This window comes from Nesoenas mayeri (genome assembly GCF_963082525.1).
Source record: "Nesoenas mayeri genome assembly, chromosome: 2".
Taxonomy (NCBI): Eukaryota; Metazoa; Chordata; class Aves; order Columbiformes; family Columbidae; genus Nesoenas; species Nesoenas mayeri.
The window spans coordinates 69,408,947-69,423,126 of NC_137543.1; the positions used below are offsets into that span (position 1 = coordinate 69,408,947).

Genomic DNA, 14,180 nt, shown 5'->3' on the forward strand with positions numbered 1-14,180 from the left:
CCTTTCGTTGTGTGAGAAACAGTCATTGCTCATGAACGCGTAATATGCTGCTAACAGAGATAAAAAGGAGTTGCTGAAGTGAGAGTAGGTGTCTTACTCAGAGGTCTATAATTTATTACTGCCCTCCTAGCATTTAAATTCTTGGCTTACTGTAGCATGCCTCTGTGCAGGCAGTTATGCAAAAGTTGGATTATTATGAAAGCATAGTTTAACGACAGCATACATGCCCATTACAAAAGGCCATCTCCTAGTTTTATTTACTTCCTCCAGTGTCACATTTAGTCCAAAGGGTGTGTGTACCTGAGTCTTTACTAGTAGGGTATCAAAAAGCCCACGGATGAATGCTTGGTCTCACATGATGCTGCTTTAAAATTCAGTTGTTGGTGTTAACGTGACCAGGGTTTCAGCCAGTTAAGAAAGCAACTCATGCAGACAACTGGCAAACTGCTAAAAATGAAGAGACAAAGGCAGAATGAGGGAAGTGTGTCCTCTGGAGTCCCACAAACACTCTGGAAAACTACCTAAGGGCTTTGTCTCAGGAGAAGCTGATAGATGTGCTAAAGAGCAGAACAGGGCCCTAAAGGTTTCATAGACCAGGAATTATTTATTTTAAGTTAAAGAAAAGCAAAACAAATGTAGCTCCTTTTGCAAATGTTGGTTTTGATGTTAGAAAGCAGTGAGACCAATTAACATCCATTCCCCTGTTAATATCAGAGGTGGCAATTACTAAGCTAAGACGACAAATGTGACTGAAAACAATCTGTTCCTACAGCCATAGGCTTGACACTGTACACCCGTGGTGCTATGGTAATTCCAGCAAATGTGAATTCAGAATAAACAGGTAAATGTATAAAATGTAAAACTTAAATTTGCCAAGACAGTCGTTTCATGTGGAGGTGATATGGAATATCTCTAAGAGGTGAAAAATAGGACCTGAATGAACTACTTTTAAATGCATACCAAGAACCTCTCTGTATTGTTGTACTGTTTAATTAGATGAAAATAAATGAATGGAAAAGATGAAAGGAATTCATGTAACATCTCTACTTCAAAGGGCAGCTCCACTCTTGAGGAGTGTTTTAAAAAAAAAAGAAAAAAATAAAAGAAAAGCAGCTTATTCAAGAAATATGCTTTCTCTGTGGATTTAGTTTCACTTTTACCTGCTTTAGAAACTCGGGAATGACTTCTGCTCATTTGACCTAAATGGAGTCATGACTGCAGTGTGAAGGAGAGTGGAAGCTGGCTGACGGAGGCTTCTCCCCCTACTCCCTAATTGCACTTTGCACTGATTCAGCAATGCTCTCAAATGAGCAGGATTATTTCTGACCCTGTAATGGGATTTTTATCAAAGTTTCAAAGCTCCGGGCTGTGTTCTGGATAGAAAGTGGACATGTGCAGTGGCTCTGTGTCTGGTTTTACTTTACCTGGGCGAATGACTTGACAAACACCAGGTGAATCGCTCATCTGCCTTCTAAGCTACTCAGCCTTCCCAGAATCCAGAAGCAGGTGCTCTCACCCAAAATACCTAAAAGCTGTGCCTTGTGTACTTTCCATATACAGAATAACTCACATTATGCAAGATATTTCACCACCTGTTGGCCCTTTTGGACTTCTGACTTAAGTCAGTGCTGTTCAGCTCCAGGGTAATATTTTTGTTTTCCACCAAATTTTACTCCTAAGTCCTCTCATTAAACATGAGTTGTTTTTTTAGCCCTTAAGCACTTTATTTCCAATCATATCTGTCCAGGCCATGAATCTCGTCGTCGTATTTCCATATAAAGGTGACCTGGCTAAGGAGAGGACAAATTCAAACTGCCCAAGATGTCACAGTTTCCTTCCTTGTCTCAGTTGCCCTGAAGTGTGGGATGGTGGCTTTAGGAACTAACATTTGTTTGCAGCAACCTAACAGAGAAGTGTCACAACAACTAATGAGGCAAGGTTTTAAAGAAAGACTAGCCTGTGTCCATCTCTAGGAAGATCCTAAAGCTGAGAGCTTTCTCTGTAAGCAAGAGTTTTCTCTCATTATGAAAAAGAAAAAATTCTGCTTCAAGAAACAGAGGTCTTGTGTGACTTGGAAAAGAAGAGCTCATCAGCTTCATAACTCCATGATAAATATAGGCAGGCTGCTCTGTTTTTCGTTATGGCATGAGCTGTTTAACCAGTTTGCCAGGTAGCAGGTTGATGTGAAATGCTATCAGCTTTTCACAAACACAATCAGCTGAGCAATTGAGCTCATCCCAGATGTGGTTAAGTGGGATCAATTATAATAAGAACTAGATGAGAGAGGTAAGCTGCTTGTTTCTTGGGTTGATATTCTGCAGTATTAGCCTTTTTAAGTATCCTTTATACATCATCAGCTGTACAACCTTTATTACTACAGGAAGTGGCTTCTAGATCAGCATTCAAATGAACTTCATCCTAAACTGATTATTCTAACACTGGAACTGCCATTGAGTGGGGAAACAATTTATTTGAAGCATCAGTTGCATCAAATAGAAAAGTAGTGCTTGGAAGTCAGTGTTTTGCAATGCAAGGAGCATGTTTGCTCTCTAATCCTAAGTACGGTTAAATATTCTGGGAGAGAGCTCTCTGTGTCCCAAGAGGAGAATAGCTACCCTTCATAGCATCATGTTTTGCTGTGACACTAAGTAAAAATGCTATAGCACTTAAGGCTTAATGTGCTAAACATCAGAATTTATAGATGGTTTCTGTAAATTTCTCTGGGGATAAAGCAAAATGATCAATTCAATGGCTGGAAATATGGGGGAAATGAGAGCTTTACATGAAATTGCATATCAGGTGTTCAGTGAATCTGAAGAATATCCATGAGAGTCAAGTGCACTGGAAGTACTGTACATATACATATTATAGGAATAATTAAATATTATTGCTTTCTTTATCAGAAATGGAAAGCTGGTAATATAGAAATAGAACGGTCCATATGAACATATGAAATTGAAGAGAGGAATGTTGCAAAATAGTCCATTTCTAAATGGTAAAAGGAGAGACCTACCCAATTGCAAAAAGGGAGACTGAGCAAGTATGTTTAGCATTATTTTAAATTATTTTATGGCTTCTGGTCCTTGCAATGGAGCTCGAATAAATAACACAAGTCTGACAAAACAATGCACGATGCACATACTGTCACAATGATTGTGCTGCTCTGGAGCATAATGTTTGACCAAAACCCCACAACTGTGTTTGCTTTCTTTTTTTCTAAGCAGAAAGTGATTCCTAAGCTCTGAACTGTTTCCATGAAAATCTTTAAGGCCTTAGAACAGTTCACACATCTCTTCTATCGCTTAGCAATGGATGTACTGCAGTTGTCTGCTTAGTTAATAATCATATCTAATGAACAGAAATACAATTTTCGCTTCCCCTTTTACTGTAGGTGAGATCCGGAGGCCTTTGAAGATCCAGACTGGTACCTGGGTTGCCCTTTCAAGTGCTTTTCTATTCCGATAATGATAAGGTTGTTGAGGGTTGTGCCCCCTTCTTGATGGGCCCAGTGCCAGTGTCTCTGCCCTGATCTTTCGTTCCCAGTGTTTTATTTCCTTTGCCAGCCATTGCCAGTAACTGAGCAGGGCAGGTCAATTCCCTCTCATGGATCCTTTCTGTAATCTCTCTTTGGCAGCTGTGTGGGACCACTGTGACATTTCCTGCAAACAGTGCAAATTTTTAATGTTTTTCTGCTTTTAATTCCAAAACCAATGTTAGCCTCTGCCTTATCTCTTCTTCCTCCTCTTCCCCCAATTTTTCTGGCTGTTTGGATGGAGTATTGCTTCCCTCAGATACTCGTTCACAGGTCTCTGTGAAAATATTCCTGGTGTTAGGTCTCTTTCAAGTCACAAGTGGCGATTTTAAATTTCATCACTGACAAGCAGCAAGGTTTCTTCCCTGAAGTTCAGGAGAAATAGACTTTATTATTAATTATTATTAGGCAAGATTCAGAAATTCCTAAGAAGGGTTCTTTTGCCTATGTTTTGTTGAAATACGCAAGCATGAGTGGTCTCTTTTGGGCTGTTCATCCTTGTAGCAGTCCACGACTTTTCTCTTACCGCTTGGCTTATAATGATTTGCTGCCTCTATCTGTCTTCTTTCATCCCAGATGAAGATATTGACATATATACAAATACTCTTGCATTCTTTTTGTGTGTGGAACTTTACAAAATATTTTTCGAAGTTTTACATGTCCTTCACCTGACTGTGCAACTTGCCGTGTTTGAATTATTTGATAATATTAGAAAAATGAAATAATAGAAGCTAAGTAAGAAAAATCACTGTAGAAGTGAGAGCTATTATGCTATTCTATTGAGGTTTATTTTATTAAAGAAAAAACATTTGAAGGCTGACATTTTTAACCTTTGACCCTTTTCACAAAACATATTTAATTGTGGCACTGAAAGCTTTTTACATGCATTATGAAAAATGCTACATCCAGAATTTAAAAAAGAAAATATCTTATTTTCTTGTCTATTACGTGTGCATGTAAATTATTTTTACTCAAGAATGCTTCTGTTTTGCTCCATGTTGCCCAGTCATTTTTCAATGTGGACATCATCAGGCCTTTCTGAGAAAGATTCAAGGAACATCAGGTTACTGGAAGGTCTCATCCTCATGGTCAGAGTTTAATTTTAAACTTGAACCACAAGATTTGGGGTTGTTGCTGGTGGATTCCTTTCCAGCATTAACTGTTACAGTTTTGGAGATAGCTCCCTCTTTCTGGGAGACTTGCTGTGACCCCAGGTTCAAACTTACCTGGTAGTGAGTTCTGTACAGTTTTGACTTCAGCAGTTGTCAGCACTATTCTGCATTTTCATTTTTGGTGAAGCAAGCTGAATGATCACTCCTTAAAACTTCTTGTGGACTGTGGTGCACACGAAGCTTAAAAAAATGTATTTTGATGCTTGATATGATATCCCTTCTACCCCCTTGAATTCTTTTGGGCACCACTTCCTGAATACATCCCCACCCTTGAGCTGCACCTTCTTCTTCTGAACTGCGGGAATGGCTGCAGTACTTCATTAAATCTGGCGGTTTTGTTTCCATTTGGTGTTTCCTTTAAAAGATGTTGGTAGGGGGTACATGTTTTCCCTCATCCTTGTGTAGCATTCTTGTTACAGGTCAGTTATTTTAATTTCCAAGAAGATCACAGGGAGGGAGGTTTGTTAGTGATCTTCCTCTTTGCTCCAGGTAAGGAAGGTCTCTTCTTGCTTTCTAACTCCACTGTACTAGATATAATCATGTCAGGGTCAGGGGACAAACACAAGGTTTCCACCTGCCTCCTCACCTTCTCCTGACATTGTCAGAAGGTAGCTTAGGACCTTGTGACATTAGCTCATAAGACATAACTGTTACCCACTACTCTTAAAATCCAAAACCCACAAGCAGCACATGCAGGGGAAATATAACTTTCTCTGTGCAAATTTCATTTAAGCCTCTATAGCTTTGAAGAATATATTTTTGCTTCATAGAACACTACAAGACTGGAAGATGAATCCCAAAGGGAAGAGTTCCCACTCTGCAAGTTAGATTCACTGAATATAAAATAATAATTCTCAAAATAGATTTAAAGTCTGTACTGTAGCTGCATGATTTGTTTACTGTGCTCATTTATTCCATTCTTTAGGTTTGAAGACGGCACAGTCTCTTTTCTTGATATCATTGCTCTGAAACATGGATTTGATGTTCTGGAAAAACTCACAGGTCAGTTAACATAACTCTAATACTGAAAGAGTGAAGTTCCAGGTTTATACTCAGGGCACAAGTTTGATCATATTTCCTATGGCTGTAGCCCAGTATTTCTTTCTAGATTTATTATCCATATTCGTCAATATGAGGATGAGACTTAAGTGTATCTGGTTTATCGAAGTCTTGTGTTTTGGATTATTCCAGCCTGGTTTGGAAAAATCAAAATACGCAGACTGTTTTCCAAGTACACCAAGCACATCTAGTCTACCTCACAATCACAAAAATGCAATAGGAAAATAATAATAGAAAGTAGCTGAGCTACATCCTATTGAGACCTGATGCAGTAAGAGTTCCTGCTGTGTTTGAGAACCCGGCAACTTGACCTGGTGCAGAAAAGTAATACAGATTAAGGGAGGAATCAAAAAGAGAGTTTAGTGTACACCTGAAAGCTTTTTCTTAGATAGGAAACACAGTCCCACTGTGCAGGCAGCTATCTTCAAACAACGACCTTTCCAGCTTATGACTTTTCACAGCAGTTTACTTATATCTGTACTTTGACACACTTCAGTGGAAAGCAGCTTTATGTGTTTGGTTTTTTGTTTTGTTTTGTTTTTCCCATTTTATTCTCTGTTTGATAAAATGTAGCACTATAAGTCTTATGAAAATTCCCAGAAAAAGAACATGTTTGTGAAATTGTAGTGCAGTTCCTGACCCTTGAGGTACAAAGTGAAGGAAGAGACAACAGTCATAGGCTGCAATAAGGGAAATTCTGACTGGGCATAAAGAAATAACTTTTCAGGATGAAGGTAATCAAATACTGGAGCGAATGCCCAGAGAGACTGTTAAATCTCCATCCTTGGAGATGTTTAGAATTTGACTGGACTCAGCTCTGAACAATCTGATCTGGCTTTAAAGTTACTGCTCTTTTGAGCTGGAGGTTGAACTGAATGACCTCAGGAGGTCAAACCTAAATTAGTCTGTGATCCTCTAACTACCAAAGGCTGATGCCTCTCTCCAGGCAGAGGATATTGTAATACAGGCTGGGGCATATTCAGCTGTGAAGAGTGGAAGACAGACCTTTCCATTTACTGCTTAGGGCATATTTGTGCAGTAGACCAAGTCTGTGCAGAGCTAACTACGTTTGAGATTTATAAACAAGCTCAGAGCCTGCCATCTTGATCTTGTCAGTACTTTATGGAATTGAAATTCTCCAGTCACATTAACTTTGGGAAGGTAGTGTAAACCTGGCAAAGGTCTCTTTGCAGTGGACTTCCCTGGGCAGATCATTTCCACAACACATTTACTACCAGGTCTTCATCTCCCCAGGCAAAGGGCAGGTAGCCTGGCATAAGGCATAAGAGGCCAGTGCAGGCTTTCTAGCTTGCTAAGGAGTCTCATGACTTCAGTTGCTCCCACTGTTCAAGTATCTTTGAAGCCCTTAATGTGGCACTAACACTGAAGTGTCAAGTAAAGCTTTGAGATGATCTTCAAGTCAGAAGCTCTATCTGAAGGATGACCATCATGTGCCTTGTTGACTCCAGGGTATCATGGTGCTTGTCTGGCTCAGCACCCCAAAGGCACAACCTCTCTGTGATTTCTGCTATGGGTCAGTGATTCTCCTGAAAGGTGCAGGAGATGACACTTGGCCAGGGAAACCTGCACCACTGGCTGTGTAGGAGGCTTGCACCATGGTATGCTTCCATATGCGGAGCATGCTAGGTTAACGAAATATGTTCCTGAAATGTGGTTTCGTACCCAGGTATGTGCACAGTAATGTCTGAACCTCCAGTCTCCAGTGCACTCTTTTATTTCCTATATAAAGGCACAAAGTGCATCATCACACAGTGACCATGTATTTTTCAGGCTGGTATAATTTCTGCTAGTGTCTGTGGGGGATTATTGTCAGGATTTATCTGAAAGATTCTAGTGGCTTCTTCCTCACAGAGCAAGACTTCTGTGAGGAGTGTTCTGTTAGATGCTTGAGGTCTTGCTCAATCAATAGCAGAGTTTTCATCCACTTCAGTAGGAGCCTGACTGAGCTCCAACGAGTAAGGATGTTCTGCTTTATGATAGTCCGTGTGGAGACCAGGGATCAGAAAACTGCCTTTAGTAATGTTCTTGTAGTATAAAAAGCTTCTGAACAATGTGAAAGCCTAAACAAATGCATTCCATTGTAAAGAGGGCTAACTGCTTTGGTTTAATGTGTAGGAGCATTGCCTGCCACAATCGGAGAGCTGATGATAGCATCTCCTCCATTACATTTCTCAGCCTTCTAAACCTCGTATTGGTACTTATTTCACCTAAACAATTGAAAAATCTCTTCATACTGGACTGAGGGACATACTTAACCCCGAACCTGAACAAAGTAAAGAGCAGTGGATGAAAGGATAGAATAGAGGCATGAATAAACAGTATGTTCAGACCTTTCAGTCCTTATTGCTTTTAATTTACCTTCTGACCTATAGCAGAGAAGAAAACCTAAGGCAGCTGAAGTGGTTTGGAATAACCTGTCAAAGGGGTTCTCCACAAAACTGTTATGAGGGTGTGTAGGCTGGCCTTAATTCTGGGTTTAATTCATTTACTGATTATGGGGCGTTGTTCATTTCTTTGTTTGTTTGAAAATATTTTCAAATCTGGCTTGAAGTGGTAACTTTTTGTCCACAGTGTCTGATAAGCTTTTTTTTTCTTCAACAGTCATCAATGCCAAGGCTAACTGGTTCAAATAGCAAAGCAGATGCTTTTATACTACTTTGAAGGGAATATGGTGAATTGTTGTATATGTTCATTAATAAAAAATGCATCTGACCATATCAATAACATATTTATTATCAGTATGCTTGAATAAAATAATTTAAAGGCTTTTCCTATTACTCTTTATCACATTGAGAAGAGTTATGGACTTCTGTCTTATGGATGCTAAAACACTTCTGTAGACGTGGTGAGAAGTGGACAGACTGGATCAATGGGCTAAGGACAATTGTATGAGGTTCAACAAGGCCGAGTGCTGGGTCCTGACCTGGGTCACAACAACCCCATTCAATGCTACAGGCTCAGGGAAGAGTGGCTGGAAAGCTGCATGGTGGAAAAGGACCTGGGGTTGTTCATTGACAGACGGCTGCATATGAGCCAGCAGTGTGCCCAGGTGGCCAAGAAAGCCAACAGCTTCCTGGCTTGTCAGCAAGACTAAGGAAGTGATCCTCCTCCTGTCCTTGGCACTGGTGGGGCTGCACCTCAAATGTTGTGTTCACAAGTCTGATGAGGAGAGGCTGAGGGAGCTGGGGCTGTTTAGTCTGGAGAAAAAGAGGCTGAGGGGAGACCATATCACTCACTACAGCTACCTGAAAGGAGGTTGTAGCATGGAGGGGCTTGGTCTCTTCTCCCAAGTAACAAGTGATAGGACAAGAGGAAATGGCCTCACGTTGTGACAGGAATTAGGAAAAACACTGAAAGGGTAGTCAGGCCCAGGGAAGTGGTTGAGTCACCATCACTGGAGGTGTTTAAAACACATGCAGATGTGATGCTTAGGGACATGGTTTGGTAGTGGACTTGGCAGTGTTAGGTTAATGGTTGGACTTGATGATCTTACAGGTCTTTTGCAACCTAAATGATTCTATGATTCTGTATTTAGTAAATTTGCCAAAGCAATAATGTCTGTTGCAGATGTATACAGTATCTCTATTGAATTAGCTTCACAGAGATATTTTTAGTAATTTTTCCAGGGTATTTTAATTGGTGTGGTTTAACCTCTACAATAACCTTTTTCTTTTTTTTTTTTTTCTGGTGTTCCTGATTGTACAGCTTGGGTCTCACTAGAGAGCTGAAAATTGCTATGTGAAATATATGGATGTGACTTCAAACTTCCAGATTTATAATCCCTTCATAAAAAATGAAAAATAAAAATTCAGGAATATTTCTATTTTTAATTTAAAAATGTATTTTTTAATACATTTAAAGAAAAATAAAGGGAGATGAGGAAAAAAAAAAAGTACACTGAAAGAATAAATGATAAGAACCCTATACTGAGGAGAAATTGCAAAAAAAAAAAAAAAAGGTTTTGGCAAATATTAGAATTTTAAAATTTCTACTGGTGTAACCTAGGTACTTTGATGGTCTCTAGTCACTTTCTGGAGCACCGCACTGAAAAGCAGAAATGCCAGCAGCACTGCCTCCTTTTGTCTACAAGAGACTAGAGTAACTTACATAATAGAAGAAGAAATTGAATTCTGTAAAGCATTTTAATCACCACATGATGCAGGAATTTTCCACAAAGTCAGGCTTGTTCTGTACCATTATCTGTGTACCTAGATGAATTAAGCTTTTGTTCCAGTTAAGTAGGAAATTTCAACGTCTCCCTTCATGGTAAAACTTACGTGATTATGCTTATATGTATGTTCATGTAAGTACAAAAATTTCTACGTGGAGTGTTTTTTAATTAGAAGTTAATCATGCAGAAGATCAGTCAAACAAGCACCGTGCAAAGGTGGAAATAGAACGTGATACAGCTATGGTCACGTTTTGGTTTTTCCATCCTAAAGTACGTTTTGCATGCCCACTTATCAAAGCTAATGTCAAGGGTCACTGCAGCGCTCCAGCTCCCCCAGCCCCAACACCATTTCTGGTGGCCCTTCTGCATTGGCCATGGCAGTAAGGTTGCCTGGGGGGCTGCAGTGCAGCACCATAGCCTGCAAACCAGTACGTGCCATCCAGAGCAGTGTGGTCACCTTTCTAAATATTTAGCTCTTCAATAGGCATTGAATATGTCTGTTCTTGGCATTACTGATGCAATAAGAGTGCTTTGCTGCTGCCATTTTCCCCTCACCATCCAATCAAATCAGAGTAGCACACTGAGAAATTAAAACTAAATTTTAAAACACCTTCCCCGCACCGCACCCTTCTTCCCAGGCTCAATTTGTCTCCCAGTTTCTCTACTTTCTCCCCCAAGCAGCATAGCAGGGTGGGGAATGGGCGTTGTGGTCAGTTCATCACACATTGTATCTGCCGCTCCTTCCTCCTCAAAAGGAGGACTCTTCACACTCTTCCCTTGCTCCAGTCTGGTGTCCCTCCCATGGGAGACAATCCTTCATGAACTTCTCCAACGTGAGTCCTTCCCATGGGCTGCAGTTCTTCATGAACATGGGTCCTTTGCAGAGGGTGCAGTGCTTCAGGAACAGACTGACCTACCTCAACTTCCATTTAACAACAAGGCATATTTCATGCCAGAGTTGCATAATGATATGTGTGTCTATGTAAGCCATTTTCAGGGGTCTTCTGTCTTTATGATTTTTAAACTTAACCTTTAGCTGGTATGTATTTTTATTAGTAAATCTTTATCAGTTTTACAAATGATACTAAGATGCATAATTCGCAATTATGTTAGAAAGAGTACTTTAATTATAATGTCTGTTCATGAGACATTAATTCCCTTCACAAGAAAATGTATTATGTGTTGGAAAAAATTTTAAGAGGCAGGCTAAGTCTCCTAAGGATGATGAATTGAGATTCCTTTTTAAATTTGCTAGGTGCTTGATGGTTTCTTGGAGAGTAAAGAATGTGTTGATTTTCATAGAGGCAGTTCTACTACACACAGCCAAAGCAAAATACAGTGCAGTATGCGAAATGGTGAGGCTAACTTTGATTTTTAACTTGATCTTTGAGACTTATGAGTTGTGTTTTGCCTTTTTATAATTTTTACCATCCTCTGGTACATCAGGGACTGCTTGCAGCCAGTGATGTGATGTTGGGCAGCCTGCATTTAGTGGAACTGAACAGATTCTCATGTATGTTGTCTTCAGACACTTAGGGTAATGCAAGTCATCTGGTTTAGGGCTAGAAAATAATATTCTCCTCAGTCAGCTTGGCAGGGATTACTGGGATTTCTTCTTCTGTGTGGAGTTTGTGACTGCCTCCTGCCATCGTCTGGGCATGTCACCTGAACTTGGACCGTGGGTGTGATGGTTGTGGATTTTACTGTTTTCGTTGTCAATGCTGCTTTCATTCATAATTTTAATGGATTAGAGTTTTTTCTTTTAAAAATAATAAGATTAAGGATGTCATTAATATATGTGTGTTCTGGCTTGTGATATATAGGTATCTTGGAAGTGGATGCTCCATGTTGGCCAACATTTATTAAATACTTAATTATAAGGGGAAATTCTTCCCTTGGTTTAAAAGAGAGAATGAATCATTGATGAAATTTTTACTTTCTCTATGTCAGCCATTTGCCACAAAATGAACTTTAACATAAAAGAAACCTGGACAATTTGTACTAATCTCCTCACCTCATGATTGACTGCTCATACTGTATTTGAGAGACTATTTTCTTGGTTTTTTGAGAATAAACTAATGAGGTGGCAGTAGGGAGAAGATACTCCATCCACACTCTAAATATGAAAACAGGGATTCACTGAACAGAGGGCATTTTAAATTCTGGCATCAGAAAATAAAAATTTGACTTCTAAATGTGAAAGGGAGTGAATAAGAGCTTAAAATCCAAAGGTATTCTGATTCCCAGATAATGACAATACCGGTATGTCAAAAGATAAAAATCTCTCTCCTCTCTCTCTCCCTCTCCTCTTTTTCGCTTTCCCTTTCCCTCTCTCTTTCCGCACAGTGAGTCAAATAACAAAAAGACTATTTGCCTGAAAGGACAGGGGAATTTAACAGGACACATAACACAATGGATACAAGTATATAATTTCTTTTATATATTTTTTTTTTCTTTTCTCCTCTTCTCTCTCTTCTTTCTCTTTCATTTTCTTCCTTTCCTTTCCTTTCTTCTCTTTTCCTTTCCTTTTCTCTTCTCTTCTCTTCGCTTCTCTTCACTTCTCCTCTTCTCTTCCTTCTCTTCTCTTTCATTTTCTTCCTTTTTTCCCTTTCAATTCCTTTTCTTTCCTTCCTTTCTTTTCCTTTTTTGTCTTTTCCTTTCTCCTTTCTTTATTACTTACTTCTTTTCTCTTTTCTTCACTTCACTTCTCTTAACTTCTTCTCTTCCTTTCCTTTCCTTTCCTTTCCTTTCCTTTCCTTTCCTTCTTTCTCTTTTCCTTTCTCCTTTCTTTATTAATTACTTTTTCTCTCTTTTCTTTGCTTCTCTTCACTTCTCTTCACTTTTCCTCTTCGCTTCCTTCACTTCTCTTTCATTTTCTTCCTTTTTTCCCTTTCCATTCCTTTCCTTTCCTTCCTTTCCTTTCCTTATGTCTCTTTTCCTTTCTCCTTTCTTTATTACTTACTTTTTATCTCTTCTCTTTTCTTCTCTTTTCTTCACTTCGCTTCTCCTCTTCCCTTGCCTTTCCTTTCCTTTCCTTGCCTTGCCTTGCCTTACCTTTTTTCCCTTTCCATACCTTTTTTTCCCCTTTCCTTACCTTTTTTCCCTTTCCATTCCTTTCCTTTCCTTTCCTTCCTTTCCTTTCCTTTCCTTCTTTCTCTTTTCCTTTCTCCTTTCTTTATTACTTACTTTTTGTCTTTTCTTCACCTCTCTTCACTTCTCTTCTCTTCACTTCTCCTCTTCTCTTCCTTCTCTTCTCTTTCATTTTCTTCCTTTTTTTCCCTTTCCATTCCTTTCCTTTCCTTCCTTTCCTTTCCTTCTTTCTCTTTTCCTTTCTCCTTTCTTTATTACTTACTTTTAATCTATTTTCTTTGCTTCTCTTCACTTCACTTCACTTCTCCTCTTCTCTACCTTACCTTACCTTACCTTACCTTACCTTACCTTACCTTACCTTACCTTACCTTACCTTACCTTACCTTACCTTACCTTACCTTTTATCCCTTTCAATTCCTTTCCTTTCCTTCCTTTCCTTTCCTTCTTTCTCTTTTCCTTTCTCCTTTCTTTATTACTTACTTTTTATCTCTTCTCTTTTCTTCCCTTCGCTTCTCTTCGCTTCTCCTCTTCCCTTGCCTTGACTTGCCTTGCGTTACCTTGCCTTACCTTTCCTTACCTTTTTTCCCTTTCCTTACCTTTTTTCCCTCTCCATTCCTTTCCTTTCCTTTCCTTCCTTTCCTTTCCTTCTTTCTCTTTTCCTTTCTCCTTTCTTTATTACTTATATTTTATCTTTTCTTCGCTTCTCTTCACTTCTCTTCGCTTCTCCTCTTCCCTTCCCTTGCCTTGCCTTGCCTTACGTTACCTTTCATACCCTTCCTTACCTTTTTTCCCTTTCCTTTCCTTTCCTTTCCTTTCCTTTCCTTTCCTTTCCTTTCCTTTCCTTTCCTTTCCTTTCCTTTCCTTTCCTTTCCTTTCCTTTCCTTTCCTTTCCTTTCCCTTCTTTTTCTTTTCCTTTCTCCTTTCTTTATTACTTACTTTTTATCTTTTTTCTTCACTTCGCTTCTCTTCGCTTCTCCTCTTCCCTTCCCTTGCCTTGCCTTGCCTTGCGTTACCTTTCATACCCTTCCTTACCTTTTTTCCCTTTCCTTACCTTTTTTCCCTTTCCATTCCTTTCCTTTCCTTCCTTTCCTTTCCTTCTTTCTCTTCTCCTTTCTCCTTTCTTTATTACTTACTT

At 39.3% G+C, this 14,180-nt stretch overlaps 1 protein-coding gene across 1 annotated transcript in view; it reads left to right on the forward strand.

Moving 5' to 3' along the window:
• The window catches only part of MOCOS (molybdenum cofactor sulfurase), a gene marked incomplete at both ends in the record, with an annotated part of 231,333 nt that overhangs the window by 118,021 nt on the left and 99,132 nt on the right, over positions 1–14,180 (forward strand). Inside the window, one exon of the mRNA XM_080340510.1 lies at positions 5,630–5,706. Coding sequence (XP_080196636.1) covers positions 5,630–5,706 — 77 coding nt within the window. The remainder of the gene's footprint in view (positions 1–5,629; positions 5,707–14,180) is intronic.